The sequence below is a fragment of the Gigantopelta aegis genome, chromosome 10, assembly GCF_016097555.1.
Source record: "Gigantopelta aegis isolate Gae_Host chromosome 10, Gae_host_genome, whole genome shotgun sequence".
In the NCBI taxonomy this organism is placed as follows: domain Eukaryota; kingdom Metazoa; phylum Mollusca; class Gastropoda; order Neomphalida; family Peltospiridae; genus Gigantopelta; species Gigantopelta aegis.
Genome location: NC_054708.1, coordinates 34857890 through 34876278, shown reverse-complemented (window position 1 = coordinate 34876278; position 18389 = coordinate 34857890). Strand labels below are relative to the sequence as shown.

The 18389-nt window shown below is 36.2% G+C and overlaps 1 protein-coding gene across 14 annotated transcripts in view; it reads left to right on the top strand.

Moving 5' to 3' along the window:
* Positions 1 to 18389, top strand: part of LOC121384770 (zinc finger protein 263-like) — a 93183-nt gene that overhangs the window by 50511 nt on the left and 24283 nt on the right. The window contains exons 4-5 of one of the 14 annotated variants that reach the window (XR_005959435.1): positions 1370 to 2033; positions 3643 to 3777. The exons of 6 other annotated variants lie outside the window; for them this stretch is intronic. Coding sequence is in view for 7 of the 8 variants with exons in the window: in XM_041515320.1 (XP_041371254.1) it covers positions 8377 to 9126 (750 nt within the window). In the remaining variant the exon portion in view is untranslated. 7 more of the 14 variants (XM_041515329.1, XM_041515335.1, XM_041515339.1 and 4 more) reach the window with 7 other exon arrangements.

The window sequence follows — 18389 nt, the reverse complement described above, 5'->3', positions numbered from 1 at the left end:
TCTGAGGTCATGACCCATGTGTAACCACAAATGGATGATATCATTTTTCGTCTATGAGGTCATTAACTTACACACTTTCAACTTAATGCTGATGCTTTTTGATGAGTGTTTTCCCGTTAAACTATTACAGGTGTGTAAGAAATAGAATAATACAATCGTGCCCATTGGGAGATGATTGTTCTTACAACTCGTGGCTCCCAAAAGTATTTAACTCACTTTCACTCATTAGATACATTTGGCAACAACTCGTACAATAAATCATCTCCAATGGGTACTTGTGTATTATTCTCTATATGAAAGAGTAAAAGATAAATATAAAAATATGGCTGTTGATTGAACAATGTTTGAATGGTGCCATTAACATCTATTGTCATTCCTTTCTGTATTCAGATCTGTGTTTTTGTCTTATTCATTCTGAATCCAAAATGATGACTATCTACTTAATGAAACTAAAATGTAGTTAACCATCCAGTGTGTGTAACTAACTGCAATATCTATTTAACAGCCAGATGTCCATGTAACCATTTGTTAGTCATTAATATTTTGTTTCCTGACCATGATACATAGTTACCTTTGAATGATGTATGTGTTGTTTGTGAGGAAACCATATATAGGCATTCTTTTTCTTTACCTTACTGTTGATTTGGCACCTACTTAAGCAAACTACTAGTATGATACAGACTATGATGCCAGCTGAAGTCCAAACTTAACCATATATCAGTCGCAGTTTATTTCCTATTAGACCATGTACACACAGTTGAATTATAGTTTGAAAAATTAATATCTATTATCTATATTAAGCAAATCAACACATATTTATCTTTTTTGAAATATTAATTGCTTTACAAATTATTTTTTAATTAAAACATTTTTATTATTGTTTACAATATTTAGAGTGCAATAATCTCACTCAAAATGACATCTTATCTTGTCACAAGATTGACAAATTTACATGGAGATCCCCTGGTTGGGATAACTCCCTTATGTCTTTTACAGATCTATTGGTATCAATAATTACTGCAAATTTTGGTAAGATTAATCAAAATAACACCAGTCAAGAAAAGTTTCAGTATGCAAATATGCAATATTGGCCTTTACAATCCTACCATTAGATTTTATACATGTAAAAATAGGATTTTATTCTGTTTCTGTAATACTGTTCAGTTAGTCATGCATGTATTCTATTAGCCGATGTGATTATGGTAGGTGTACTTATCTTACTGCAATTATCCTAATGAATGTAGGACTTTGTACTGTAATTTTGAACACTTTTAATGTTTCTACATGAGGTATATATTCAGTTTGTTATGCCATACCATTTGGTTGTGTAGTTGTGTGCTGTAATCTAGTTCTTTAATTTTTTTCTCAGACTGTTCACAACCAGCGATGTAGAGATCCTCTACCAATGTCCAGCAATGTTGCACCAATACATCCTGGTACGCCATGTGGCAGTGATCAGGATTCTCACCCTCGCCGGGTTTTTGAGCATGTAGGAAAAGAGACCCTCTCGAGTACATCAAGATTCTCATATACCGATGTCCACCATACCAAAAAATTCCGGTGTGATTATTGTGAATATGAAACTTTGTACCCATTTGCACTGAAAAGACACCGAAGAAAACACACGGGTGAAGCCTATTTCTGTGACTTGTGTCCTAAGCATTTCTGGGATCGAAGTAAACTCATTTACCATATGAAGGGGCACCGAGGAGAGCTTGTTTGTAAATTCTGTTTGAAACAATTCCAGACAAAGAATGGGCAGTACAGGCACGAAATGACATGTCCTACACTTCGTTCTCGTCATGTGGCCAAGAATGAACATTCAACATTATAAACATGGAGTGCGTGTTTTGAAGATAATTGTGGCTCTTTCTGATCAGGAAGACTGCTTGACGGACCATAATTAGTTCACACCAACACATTTATGACTTATTATTAGACATATAACCGGACTGTTCATTGTCTTTGAAAATCGGAGGCTGTTTGAGAGAAGTAGTTGGCTGTGTTTACTGAATGTTGGGAAATTTATATTTGTAAGCATGACACCATGTGGACATATTGTGGAATATTTCTGGAATCAGTGCTGCATATAATTATGACATTTTTTTCTGTTTTATTTAAACTATTTTATTAATAATAGTATTTTATAATATAAGAATAGTACATGGTCTTTTATTAGTTTGGACATTTGTTAAGTAGAAATTTTATAACCAAGCACATCACGTTCATTGGCATAAAACCTGAAGCACAGTTTAGTTGTAAAATAACACTTGATGAAAATTTTAATCTTCTTCATTTACACATCTCACAATATTAGTTTTTCTAAAGTATCATAAAGGGAAGTATTTTTGTGCGCTAATATTTCACGATTGCACTCAAACTAGGGATTTCAAGGGAAATAAATTGGGATGACACCATCTGTGAAAAAAACAAAGAAGAAAACATTGTCACCATGTAGGTGCATGAGTTATGCTGTAGTCAACACTAACTAATAACCAAAATACAAAGAACTGCTGTATATAGAGTAGGTAGTCAAAGATCGAGGAACACTGATTGTATGTACTCTATATACATGTAGGACCTAATGATGCAAAATGTAAATAAATCTCATTTGTATTGTTCGTTAATGATCATGGATCAGTTGGGATCATGGATGTATACTGATACACGTGTATATGTACACTGTGTCCCCTGTCATATCATCCACATTTTATATTAATTTCAATACTTGGTAATCAGCAATTCTTCATTTCCACCTTTAACCCATGTGAGTCAAGAGACCTGCTCTTTCATTTGGAGGGAAAACTGAGAAGTGGAGCTAAGTCAGTTGTTACAGTTATGTCCTGTACCTGAACGATAATACAGTGTTTGGGCTAACTGGCGTTACTCACCTTCAATGATCCTTTTTCTACTGAAAGGAATTATATTTACTGGGAATTAAATTTACACTCGTATTATAATTTCAAGATTTTTGTGTGAATTTTTTCCACAAACATATTTCCCTTTGCAGTAATTTCCAAGATACCAGTTACTATAATATAAGTTCTATAATACATGCATTGTGAAGGAGTAGGTATGGTTTTAAAATATTTTGGTACACCAAATATTGGAACACAGGCTGTAAATCTAGCATGATTCCATGCTTTCTCAAATCCTAGACTGTGGGCTGGAAACGTAAGATTATAAAATGCAATCCCTAAAGATCTATATTACATCATTTTACAATTCCAGTGAAATCCTAATTTAAAAAAATTCCTCAAAACAATGCCTGGAACCAGTTTTACTTGCTCTGTGAAATTACATAGCCCATATTCTAGAATACTGAGTCATATACTATAGGTTATATAAGGTTAGTGTTTGCAAAGACGTAACTGATTGTGTGCTGTCATTGTGAAAGAAAACTGAAGTTATAAAGACATAACTGATTGTGTACTGTAGTTGTGAAAGAAATCCCTGAAGCTATTATTAGTATCAGGTTAGCATTTGCAAAGACATTACAGCTTGTATATTGTAGTTGTGAAATAAATCCCTGACGCTATTATCACTAGCATAAGTGATTGTGATTTCTTTTGTTCACATCTCGGTACGTTTTGTGAATTTGAAAATAAATCAACGTGTTCCTTTATCTTTTGTTCTCTGCAGAATACATCTGTATACAGAATTCACACTGCCAACTTTATGGCAGGGTCTGCCAAATACCGAGCCGCAATGGATAAGACCATGCCAGGGAACTTGGCCCCCATGAAGAAGCGAAAGACTCATAAATGTGACTTGTGTAACTACGAGACTCGCTACACCACTAACTTGTTGAAGCACAAGCGAGTTCATTCGGGTGAATACCTGCACTGCCATATCTGTCCTCGCCGCTTCTCCGATTCTGGTCAGTTGTCGTACCATCTTCAGGGGCATGCTGGAACATTGAAGTGTAATGTCTGTGGGAAAAAATATGGATCTTTTTCTGGATTAAACCTACACCGGAAGATACATTGTCATAGTTGAGGTGAATAATCATCCAAGACATTCAGATGTGCATAATTGTGTAGAAATATCATTGACAATGTCTGGGTAGGATTTGTAGTACGGACAGGTTAATTTCTACTTTGTTGTTGTGCTTGCTGGTCCATATAGTTGTAATTTTCAAACCTGTCACATTGTGATTTTATTACGTTGTGTATATATGTAAGCATAAAAATATGTAATGTCTTATTTTGATCACTGAACTATTGTGGTGGACGTGTTAGTATAAGTATTTGCTTACCATTATACTTTGAATTGTGTCACTTGAATTTGTCAGCTGTTCGTTGATGTGAAGGACCTACATTTAGCTATTATGTAACTTACAAACTGGTATAGTTATTATTAATGTGTTAATATGTTATTAATGTGTGGTGGGTGAAGCAGCTTACGCATGGGAAAAAATAATTTTAATTGGTTATCGCTTAGTTGGTCCTGCGCGACGGCATATAATATTTTCTATTTTCGTCTAGTTTGTGCTAACCATTCCAATCTGGGGAAACATTTCCGGATGATACCCACTGCTGATTGGGGCAGTCTCCAAAGAACCTTTCGAAACTAACCAATCGCACAATGTACGAAATTTTCCACAGCACTTGTTTGGCACCCTCTTTCGCCATTGGTTAATTCCTCACTCGTTTTTTGAACGCACCAACCATGTTGCAGTGTGGTGCACACACGTCCTAGTGGCGCGCTATTCCAATCACTTTTTGAATTGGCTAGCTCACTGTTAAACGTATCTCTCTGCTGAGAAATTTTTATACGCCTAATGTTCGTAAATATATATTTTTAAATACTACTGGATCTACGCAAAGCCGAGCATTGTTACGCCACCGGTGAACGGTGTGCAAAGATTATGGCGGAAGTTAAGGCATTTTTCCGATTGCCGGCTTGGTATGTTTTAACGGACAGTGAGGAAAAAAGACTTGCGCTCTACATGACCCAGACGACATTTAGCTATTATGTAACTTACAAACTGGTATACAGTTTTTAAAATCTTGAATTTCCAATAACCATTATACAATGGTTATATTGTGAAATGTTTTATTTTGTGCTAGTTTAGGGGAGCTGGTAAATATTTACTCAGTGTTGTGTACTTTAGCTACTGGTATATTTTAAAACAAGACACAACTAATTTATTCTAAGCATTCACAAAAGTGTGTAGCCAGTTGCACAATAGCGGTAGGAAACCAGCAATAGGTCCTACTGTAATTTGTACATTTCTTGCAGTAACATGTATAATATATTTTGACTAGCAATAGCATATATCATATAATAAATGACTAGTTAATAACGGTATAAAGCATCACATACATATATTGCCTATAAAGCAACAACACCAGTATGTAATTATTGATAGAACATAATGATCCCAGTCCATTGTAGGGGTAAAAAGTTACAGCACAAGTAACGGTAGTCCTTTAAGGATATTGAATTTGTCCAGCATGCCAGGTTTAAGATATTTAAAGACTAAGTCACTCTTCCAGTCTCCCATGATCTTAATCATGGGGAGGAAGACGCCATTAATGAACAACCATGTGGCTCTGCCTCGGCGGAGGCTGTGAGTATTGTATATCAAGTCATTGTAGCCACACTCTTGCGAAACATAATGGCACTGGGGAGTTTTAGACAGCCGCATTCTAAGTACGAGAAAGCTGGGAGGTGGTCATGGATATCCCCTGCCTCCCTGTAGAATTGTAACAGAGCTGACGTAGGGCACAACGGGGGGGGGGGGGGGGCAGGGTTAACTGGAAATGAAGTGTTTTGGAGCCTCTGAAGGTCAAGACACAACCTAATTTGTTAAAACGGACATCCTGACGACGAAGTAGGTGGAGACTGGCCCAGTCGGACGCTGAACAAACTGTCACAGGTCTAACTCGTAAGGCTGGCTGCAAGGGACTGACTGCGCAAAGTCAGAACACGGCTGAGGGTTCACTTGCTGCCAAAGGGGGGCATGGCCCTAAGTTTGCTGCTGCTCTCAGATTGATCATGTTTTAAAATATGCTGGTACAGCATCCTCAAATCACGTTTCTCACAATATTTGTCTCCTTTTCTTTCTTTTTTTGGCTGACAAACAGCAACATATTAAGTTTAATTTTCAAATTAAAAACATCTTTCAAGACAATTTTCAAGTGAGCATGAGATGGTGTTGGGGGCAGGGGTGTGTGGGGTTTTTTAAAATTAAATTATTATTTTTACAATCATGAAGTTTTCTTCTGGTTTGGTAATATTTTATGTTGTGATCTGTGTTAATACTGTGACATGGCACAACCAGAACAGCTGACAGGCATTGCCTGTATAGTGCCATTCAAAAGCACCAACATGCAACACCATGTAGGCAGTAATTAATATATTTTTATCTGGTCTTTTCTGTTTTGTATTTGAATTGTCAAGCAGGTTCAAGGAAATGCATGGCAGAGGTACTGGTTCCATAAGACAAAATTCTGGTTCCATAAGACAAACAAATTCTGGTTCCATAAGACAAAAAATGTGTATACTAAAGACATTAAACACTTAATCAGCCGACCAAAATGTCAGCTTCTGTTTCATATTAAATACCATTGATCATTCCAATTGCATCTGAAAATAAGATTATTAAGGTATTGCCCTTTGTTCTCTGCAGACCGCCCCTGTGCATGGATCTACCACTGTAAACCAAGCAGGACGATATCCGGCAAGAACAGTCGCTGCAGAAGCATCCTTTGTCAAAATTGGGACTCCATTTTATGATGGGACAAGAATATCAGGTGTAAATAAATGTGCAGTGCCAAATAAAAATTGGACAAGCATCTGTGACATTAGTATGGACATGATATCAGCTGATTCAGGAGGCACACTTCAGTCAGCTGCCAGGAGTTATGCCATGGTCCGTACTAGAAAAGCAATTCCAAACAAGTCAAGAATACGGACTCACAAGTGTGATGAATGTAGCTACCAGACATTCTACACAACTAATCTACTTAAGCACAAGCGTGTACACTCGGGTGATTACTTGATGTGTCCTATCTGTCCACGTAGATATTCTGACCAAGGTCAGTTGTCGTATCATCTGATGGGTCACGCAGGAACACTGCTGTGCCAAGTCTGTGGAAAGAAATACACCTCAATGTCTGGGTTACATAACCATCGTAGAAAACAACACCCTCAGTAGTGCTGGCACATGCAACACTCATCATTTGGTGTAGTGCTACTGGCTATCCAATTACACATCAAGAAAAGTTTGTAACATATTAATTAATTACAATGGGTTTTTTTACTAAAATTGGAACAAATGTGTTTTTAAACTTATCCAGTTAAATTTTATGGACTTTTGATCATTGAGTAACATTTACATTCATGTTTTGTGGTCTGACGAATACATCAGACATTGTGGTCTGAGTAGGATAGAATCATTTTGTGTATTCATGGAACGGTAAAAATGTTGCTGCATGCTGTATAAAGTATGACTGTGATCATCATCATGTGACATCTGGACTAGATTATAACAGTTGCTGAGTTGAGGATAAAAATGCACATCAAGTAGAACATGTGTCTAGATCATGTTGTGTCTTTTTTTTTCATGTTTTGTTTTGTTTACTAGTACAGTATCCTCCCTGGCAAGTTCATCATGGAACATATTGCTTAACAGTCTGGCTCACTTAGAAACCTAGTGAAGGAGTAAAGTATCGGGCACAGTAATATAGTGTATTCTCTGGCTAAACATCAAAGGTAGGCAACTTTTGTAAAGTGGGGGGGGGGGGGGGGGGGGGCACTCAACTGTACCCCCATCAGGTATAACCCTGAACTAACTTACAATATTAAATGATTTTGTCTCAAAAACACCCAACCAAGTCCGACTAATCGTGGATTGTTATATTCTCTAAATGTAGAGATATGCCTGTATTTGTCCTACAGTTCAAGATGGTGAAGTTCATTTGATTCATATTTTAAACATTGTCATTGTATGTGTACTTTGTGTAGTATTGGTGTACTAGCATGTTTTTATTTGTTTATTGCATTGTTTTCACAGCATATCCCTGTGAATAATTTCTTAATAAAGTAAAACTTAATTGCTTTTGGTGTTGATTTTTCTTTATTACCTGTAGTCATGTGGAAATTACTGTAATATTATAGAAATTAATTCCTTAGTTATAACTCGGATTTTGGTTTCTCTGTTGCCTGTTTTGGTACAAGGTGATGCTGAGGAACAGGATGCATAAATTAGTCTCTTTAACAACTTTTCACATCTAACTGTATGACTCGGCTAATGTGATTTGTGATATAACCACATTTACGTTTTATAACTGACCTGGGGTCATGGGTATTCTATGTGCATGGCTATGCACTGTACTTGCTTACATTATGTGCACTTTTCTTTCTTAGGTGGATGTTTTGGAAACTGAAGAAAATGAATCTGATACCGGTAGCATTCATGATGATTGTGGTCATGATAAGACACCAAATGAACCATCAGCCACAAGTCTTGTTAAGTCTACCACCAAACCTCTCCACAAGTCATCTTCTTCATTTAGGTGCACAGTACCCAGGTGTGGCTATAAGACTAACAAAAAATATAATCTACAGAGACACATGTGCATCCACGGACAAAAAACCTTGAAATTCAAATGTCCAAAATGTGATGACTGTTTTCATTCTCAGTATGAAGTAGAACAACATGAACGTGGGATACACTTGGGAGGTATTCTCTGTGAATCATGTGGAATGGAATACCGTTCCCGGCAAGGTCTTGAGTTGCACAGGAAAACAAAACACCAACAGCAGGGCTTAAAATGTTTCCTTTGCGCCAAAGTGTTCTCCAATAAAGGCCTCCTGGCAGGGCACGTCAATGGACACATGCAACTCAAACCGTATCAGTGCGCGACGTGCAAACGTTCATTCCAGTATGCGACAAGTCGATATATCCACCAGAAGCGGTGTAATGGAGGTGACAGAGGCGGGGAAAGAAGTCACTTGTGCAGTGATTGTGGCATGTTCTTTAAGACCGAAACCGCACTTAAGGATCACAGAGACGCCAAACATTCAGAGCATCTGTACATTTGTGGGTGTGGGAAGCAGTATAAATGGAGGCCGTCATTTGTTCGTCACAGGCGAACCTGTTCTAAGGCTGAATAGACTGACAAGATTCATACACCACTGAGACACAAATAGTATTTTGATGAACAAAATATGACTTGTAGACGGAGATATACAATAGCAGAATGTAGACTTGTGTAACTTGTTGCTTTCTTCACTTCAGCACCACAACTGGACAAAGGTCGCGGTATGTGCTTTCCTGTCTGTGGGGAAGTGCATATAAAAGATCCCTTGCTACATTAGGAAAAATGTAACGGGTTTCCTTTGATGCCTACATGTCGGAGTTACCAAATGTTTGACATCCAATAGCCTATGATTAATTAATCAATGTGCTCTAGTGGTGTCGTTAAACAAAACAATTCTTTGTTTCTTCACTTCAGAGCTACCATCATTGGGAACATCAGGAGGAAACCACACTGTAAAAATGGTGGTCTGGGACAGGAAGTCAAATATGTATACTTTAGTTAACATCTACAGTTTTGTTGGTAAATTAAAAAAATAACAGATGATTTGTTTCTGGTTGTGTTCAGGTTTATGAACATAATAATTATTTTAAAGTTGTAACCTGCAGTTTTTTTAATTATTATTTTATCACTTTAAACCTCTGCACATCATTCTTCAATATCCTTTGACCATAGTTTCAAATGGTGTGCTGTTCCATTGTGTTGTAGGTATTTAAACATGGCACCGGACTTATGTTACATAAAGACAATGAACGATAAGTGTTGGATTTGATAACACATGAATTTATTAAAACTGAAGTTGTGTTTGTATTTTGCATTATAAAAGATGTGAAGTGAAAGTACATTACTTGTCTTCTTTACTGCTTTCTGATGGACACATTTTGATTAAAGTTTTTATGGATCAGTTTGTTGTCAATTTACATCTGTTAACCTTTTGATTTTTTAAATCTAGACCATTGTACTAAAGTGAAAAATACACATTAAAAAGTTATATCTGGTAGAATTTATGCTTTATAATGTCCATCCACAAACTACTGGGACTGGGCTCAGTAACAGATGCCAGCTGTAGAGCATGGAACATTCTGTTTTTAACATTTTGATTGCCTAGTGATATTTCTAGTCAATAAAAAATTGATTAGCAAATACTGTTTTAAAATTGTGTGGTGATTTCTGAAGAGATGCTGAACAATATGTCCCCTGTACAGGCATGTTTCTCATACACACACGACAATTCATTGTGCCATCACTGAAATAGTTTTAATAATTGTTTAGTTACAGTTATCACCAGTGGAAGATGACAATTTCCGATGATGTCTTTTCATATGATTGTTGAATATGGTCCATTTGGTTTTTTCCCACATGAAATTGTTCTATTTTAAACTTCTTTGTTTAATATTTAAGTTGAAACTTGAGCATTTCATGTTATAAAAAAATTGAGACATGAAGATAATCCCAGAAAAAAACCCAACAGTTATTAGCAGATTAATATATACCATAGATCTCGGCTGTAAGTCAACTCCCTAATTTCAAGACCTGAATTTATTTTTTAAAAATAAAAATATTTTTAACTATGTTATATGTTAACCCATAAAAAAAATACACAAAAAAACCCAGCCTAAAATATTTTTCATTTTCAGCAAACTAGCATCATAAATGGCTAAGACAATATTAGAACAGAAGATAATTATTGTAGAAAATATGATTTATCACATTCAATCCAATCTCCTGGCATCAAAAGACAATCAATGTGGAAGGTAAAGACTGTTTTACTGTTACTGTACAGGGCTCAAACTTGACAGCATTGATGACAACTATGTTATTTTTATATCAGTTGTCATAGGTCAGGGGCTTTACCTACGGTAGTTTTTTGCTGCTCGATAAACATTATTGCAATCAGATGAACAGATAATTTTTGGGTTGTATGTTTATTTAAAATTGCTGTAGTCTGGCTCGAACTTGCTGTAGGTGAGCATTTTGCCTATGGTAGAAACATTTAAAAAGTGTTGTGGGTAAAGGTCTTCAGGTCGATCCCTGCTTTATATCATGGTACAGCATAGTATCATGAACAGACAGCAACTTTATTTATCGACAGATCTAATAATATAATAATAGATTTTTATTTCAGATCAGTGATCCATAGAACATATTTAAACCTCACATACAGAACTGATTACATAATATACAGTAGCTTGTGCCAGCGATTTACACATACATATTTGATATACACATTTGTACACCACAGGTGGACAAATAGGTTATTTGAGGTTGTTTCAGTTCTGTTTTCAGCATCCTATTCAGTGTAAAATTGAAAGTTGAGAGTTTCCACCCTTTTTTACAGTATAAAAGATGTTAAGTCTGTGATGAGGACTACATGTAAACTGGTTTTCACACCAAACATGATTCTTTGTGGTTACGCCAGTAGATGTCAGTCTAAACTATTTCAGTGTAAGCTGATAAATGCCAGTGATCAGATTTCAGAGCAAACATGGGCAACAGGTGGTTGGTATTATCTACAGTTCTGCAATTACCCAGTAGTGATGATTGTGAGTTTTGCTACATGGAAGTGGACTGTTGAGATTGTGTGTTTTGTCCATGATTGATTTTATAACCAAAGCCAATGTACCGGCTAATGGCATTTTTTAATTATTATTTTTATTTTTTTGGTGAAATCATCAAATTAACATATATAAGTATAAACATACAGACATAATTGAACAATATCATCATACCCAAAACAGTAACATTTTATGTCATTTGCTGACTCCATAAGTCACACACACTCCCCAAGATATGAAATATTTTCTTGATGAACCAAAAAATTGATTTGTAGTCGAAGAGATACAGTAACAGAATATCGACTTCTTATTGTAAGGAGGCCTGTGTAACTTGTTGCTTTCTTCCCTTCAGAGCTACCGTCAGTCTGTCCACCACTGGAACACCATCAGGAGGAAACCACGCTGTAGAAATGGTGGCCTGGGGCAGGATCACAAGCCTCCTGTACCATCTGACAGCGGCAACAGTAACCTAGCCATGCTATCGAGAAACAGAAAGCTTGGAACACAGATCAATACTCCCGCAGTTACCCGTCGCTGGACCTTGTACACGTGTTCAACGTGTGGCTATATGACACGTCTGAAGGGAAACTACACTCGGCACGTCAGAGTGCATACGGGGGATTACCTGCAGTGTCACATGTGTCCTCGTCGCTTCTCCGATAAGGGACAGCTCAACTATCATATTCGGTGGCACGAGGGCAAGATATATTGCCACCACTGTGGCAAGACATATGGTTCTGTGTGTGCTTTAAATCATCACGTGAAAACACATCACCAGACATAAAACAGCTTTTGATCATTGTCATTGACTATACAATAGATCCTGTTGCTGCAAGTCATTATGTGTGGACGTTTTTCGTGGAAGAGTTTTTAAAACTATTCAAATATTATTTAGATACATCAGTGATGTTATAGACAAAATGGACTTTACCAAACTTCTAATGTTTGTGTTTTGATAATTGGTTTCTGGATTTGGATTATATTTTGTAGTGATATTTTAGTTTTCAAGAAACTAATAAAATTGTTTTTACCAGTTTACTTTCTTTTGTGCAGCTTACTTGTGACTCCCAATAGCCAATGTTCTGCTCATGCTGCAGTGTCAGTCATTCTTTTATTGTTGTATCTTGGGTATCTGGTTTATTGGCTGGCTTTGAAAAATCTCTGACCTCATCGTTATTAACTTGTGAATTATAGAATTATTTGAGAACGCTGGTACATATGCTGACAGCATGAAAGATAAAACCATTAACATATTAAAAAAGAGTTCAAAGGAAGTTTTGATAAGGTTGTGACTTGTTTGTAGGACTGCCACTCCCATAACTAAATTGCAGAAAACCGAGCTCAATAAATATTTAGACAGTTGCCATGGAATGCATTCATGAATCACTGTCAGAACATTGTAATTTATTTGTTGACATGTGAAGCTCCAATAGGTACCAGTATATCACATCAGCATTGTTTATCCCACACATTTCTAATAACCTTGGTTACAACTTACAACTTACTACCTTTTAATAAGAAAGAGGAATTGTCTGAAGGAAGGAAGGAAATAGTTTATTTAATGACACACTCAACACATTTTATTTATGGTTATATGGTGTCGGACATATGGTTACGGACCACACAGATATTGACAGAGGAAACCTGCTGTCGCTACTTCATGGGCTACTCTTTTTCAATTAGCAGCAATGGATCTTTTATATGCACCACCCCACAGACAGGATAGTACATACCATGGCCTTTGTTACACCAGTTGTGGAGCACTGGCTGGAACAGGAATTGTCTGAAGGCACCATATTATCATTCTCTGTGTTATTACTTTAACTAAATGCTTTGTCAAATCTTTACTTGATGTTTACAAGTAGGTTGTATTCAGATAGCCCATTGGTTTGTAGTTAGTTGTATTCAAATAAGCCATTGATTTGTAGTTGGTTGTTATTAGTCCCCTTCCAGTCCGACCAGAACGGACTATAGGTTTCGTCTCTATCTTTCTGTTCACCTGTCCTACATATTGTTTTCTGGACTTTGTTTCTACAATGCCACCTTGTATTGAGCTGAATGTTTATGTATAGCCTTTATCATGTACTGTGATAGATCAAGTTTGATTTTCATACCAGCCTCGGTGGTGTAGTGGTTATGCCATTGCCCTTGAGGCTGGTAGGTACTGGGTTCGTATCCCACCATTTGATACTTTCATGCATTTCTTATAGTTACTGAAAATAACTATTTAACACTGTCTGTAATCTAGACATGCTAAAGTTTCTAAAAATATGAGCTTCAGTATAGTTTTTGTTCCTATTTATGATACTAAAATTGCATTAAAAATCACCACTACCTCTTTACATTAAGCCTATTCATATTAGTATTTATTACAGCATTTGTGAAATGATCCCTTCCTCAAAACCTCCTTATTATGCCCAGAGGGATGACTATAGGTCTAAGAAATTGGTTATGTAGAGAATAATACATGAGTGGCCATTAGATACTAGTACCATTTATGTCACAACGAGTTGTTTTAAAATGTTTCAAACTATAGTGTAACAGTGAGGAAGGTTGATGGGGCAGGGGCTGGCTTTAGGTGTGTGGTTTTTGGGGCAGGGGGTGGCTTTAGGTGTGTGTTTCTTTGTTTTACTGTTTTATAGCTGATGAATAACAAAAAAACATGGATATCATTTATGAAATGAACTATCGTGATATATAGCATGTGTTGTTGCAGAAAGGTGGATTTTACAATCAAGCACGTTTTTCTTTTCACTACAGAGTGTGCAAAATATGGGCTGCAGTGACAACTACTTGTTCCCTTGGAAGAATATCAAGGCCGATCGACCACGTAAAGCACCAAAAATTCAGAAGTGCAACTACTGCCTCTACCAGACATTAAAAAAATCCCATCTAACTCGCCATGAGAGGACTCACACTGGAAATTATCTGCAGTGTCACTTGTGTCCGTACAAATTCTCCGACCAAAGCCACTTGAATTATCACTTGCGTGGACATGCTGGGCTTTTGACATGCAAGATCTGTGACAAAAACTTCACCACCATATTTTCACTGAAATACCATGAAAAGAAATGCCAGCTACGCTGAACATTGCTCACTACTGGATTAAACAGATTCAAAACATTCATGGGAGTCTTGTGTGTAGTTAGTTAGTGGATAGCTGACTGGATGCTGGAATGCCGGTCTTTTCAATACTCATTCAAATTATTTTCATGTGACTGAGCAATTCCTGTGTATAATATTTCTTTTCATATTTACTGGTCTGTCATTTTTTTTATTGAAATAAATAAATGAGCAAAAATATGGTCCAGTATTACATGTGAAGGAAACCAGTGTGTAGCCCATTAATTTTGAAGGATGTCCTTTTACTTATCGCAGTCGAATTCATCTCAAGCGGTGGATTTTTTACGAAGCACATTTTCTCAGAAGATAGACTGGTATTACCGTTTATTGCTGTCGTAACTGCAGCATTGTCGACTCTACTGCACATTTCACGAAAAGCATAGTTATAACTTGTAGAGTTGCACAGATCATGTGACTTGAAATATACACTACATATACATTCTCTTCAGCTAATGTTGGGTACCATAAGTCATTTTAGAAACATTTGTAAACATCTAGCATTAGTTAAAAATGAAGAACATAATATTTTTTTCTGATCTATGGCCACATAGCCATAAAGCAATTATATACTAAAATATTAATAACCATTGGGATATGATGACTGTATAGTTAATCAAAGTACTTTTGTGGACATTTTAAATGTTTTTGTTTTCCATCAATGTTTTGCCGGGCTGTTTAGTAGGCCAACTGCCGAGCGAGTCTTTCTTTAACTGTTTTCTTTCTTCACTGCAGAGTGATCCCAAGATGGAAAGGCATTATATACCTTGGTCAGAGACTCCGTTTTACAAATCTCATGTCCGTGATCATGTTGTGCCCGTCGTCGTATTGAAGAAAAAACACCCATGCAGCCATTGTGACTACCAGACAGACAGAAAGGCAGACCTTACACGACATGAGAGAACTCACACGGGAAACTTCCTCAAATGTCATCTGTGTCCTCGGCAGTATTCAGACAAAAGTCAGTTGACCTACCATCTTAAAGCTCATGCTGGCCTACTGAAGTGTGACACTTGTGGAAAGCAGTTTTCTGCAATAGGCGTACTGCGACGACATAAAAAGATTCACGACTGATAGGACCTTTCAAGTATTCATAAATGATGGCATCGTGGTCTTTGTATAAAGATCCCATTTTGTTGTCATTACAAACTATTCACAAAACTGAAGACGTTCAATATTCTAAGCTAGTTAAGAAATTCTATGGCACTAGTGTTTTTCTTTTATAATAATTCTGATATTATTGTGATATATCACACACAGTGAACTGGTATATTTTTGTGTACTAAATCTGCTTTTTGTGTTGGCTCATCATGTTTTGTTTTACCTCATCACTTGTGTTATGATTTCCACAAGTAAACAGTTAAGCCATTTGTTGTGTCATGTAGTATGGTAACATAATTAGTCATAATTAGTCATAATGATAACATGCACAATTCTGACAAGAATGTTTTCTGAGACATTACATAATATGCCCTTCACATCCTTGTTGTTTATTGACTATTGTTTCACTGTTGGAAGTATGTCAGTACCGGTACACATAAACATGGGGGCAATCATTGCTATCTTGGGGGTGACATGTGGTCCAGTGGTAAAGTGCTCGCTTGATGCATGGTCGGTCTGGATCAATCCCCATCAGTGGGCCCATTGAGCTATTTCTTGTTCCAGTCAGTGCTGTATATCAAAGCCTATGGTATGTGCTATCCTGTCTGTGGGATGGTGCATATAAAAGATCCCTTGCTGCTAATGGAAAAATGTAGCGGGTTTCCTCTCTAAAAGTAAATGTTTGACATCCAATAGCTGATGATGAATAAATCAATGTGCTTTAGTGGTGTTGTTAAACAAAATAAACTTTAATTTGTCGTTGCTATCTTGGATTTGTATTGTCTGCTTGATACAAGATATTTGGATTCCATCCACTTAGAAAGTTACTTTTGCATCGATTACAGATTCTGTCAGCCACAGAACACTATATCAAGACAGAAGGAAACTGTGATTATGTAAGTATAAGCAGCGATACAAAATAAAAACTCACAACTCTTTATTCCCAAAACTTCCGGACTTTAAACTTTCTTGACTACTGATCAAACTTTGTATGTTTATTTTTATGTAAACAGTCCCAACGCAGTTCATTTGGCAGCCCGTCAAAATTGCTCAGATCGACTGAATTGTTTTTGACTGAGCAGTCAAAGTTTATTTTGGCTCTAATTTTTCCAGACTTGAGTAGAATGTTGATTCTATTTTGGTTTTAGGTTCCAGACCTAACTTTTAACTTGGCATTCCAAATTCTGCTCATCTCAAACTTCACTACTCTCCCCTCTTAAAACCGGACTTAGTCATTGGCGAAGTCGGAGGCTAAGCTCGAGATGTGCATACCTGAAACCTTCATGGTATATGGGCAAGTTAATAAGAGTTCCATGTTCATGTCCACAACTTCCTCAAAGACTTCTTCAATTAACAGAGCGCATTATATACGAGTTAATTTTCTTCGTTTGTAAAAAAAAAATGTTTTTTAATCTGAATCATTGTTCTTCAAATAACATTCAGCTACAGAAAATAACTATACAAGAACAAAAAAGAAGAAAGAAACATATATATCAGTTAAATATTTCAACTGTCATTTGTTGCCTTATGAAAAGGAATATGTTGGTTGTCAATGATTTTATTATGATTTTTACAGGTTCCATTTTTGATGAATTATAGTTAAAATAGATTCCATAATAGGCTGTTCAGATTTCTACAAATGATTTTTAACACTGTTATATGTCATATATTTCACTTTCTTACTCACCTGTTGGTGAGAACATCATTCGTTATTTTTTATAACACATACTTGTTTACACATGTACGTGTGTTAAGAATTTCAAGACATATGACTGGCTGCTTTTAGGTGATGACCAGGTCACCAGTGCCATACATCCAATGAAAAAACTGCACAATCAAAATCGATTACACTGATGTATAGTTCACCTGACAATCATTTGTCTGTGATGAGTAAGTTAGCTACAAGTGCAATGGCTGTAAATAACTTTTAGTCGAAAAAGATGTTAAAATTTGCTTAAAACATGGTCTTTGAGAGGCAGTGTAAGAAATAGAATAATATATCTGTGTCTGTTAGATACTATTTATCTTACAACTTGTTTAAAAATGTCTCACACTCGTTTTCTTTCATTAGATACCTTTTAAAAACAACTCGTAAGATAAATGGTATCTAACGGCCACTTGTGTATTCTATGTTATCAACCAGTGTTTATTTTAAAACTTGCAGCTCCTTTTAAAATAATCTCAGGTATGCACTTTATATTTTTCAAAACAAGAATAACTTAAAAAGTTAACTGAAGTCCTGTTATTGCTTAATGTCTGCATGATCATGTAATATTTTGAATGCTTCATAAAATTTTGAAATAAAAAAATTAAAATAATAACAGTTAACTTTTTTACTTTTATTTTAAATTTAGAATATGGATTTTGTCACCACTGATGGATCATTGTTAGAATCCAAGATAAAACAAGATGAAGAAGTATCTGTAGTAGTTAACTCTACGTTGGCTCCAGTAAGGCAGACGTGTCTTGTATGTGGGGTTCAAGTGAGGCAAAGTGATTACCGGCACCATGTTATGTCACACTCTGAAACCATGTTGAAATGCCTCACTTGTTCAAAATACCT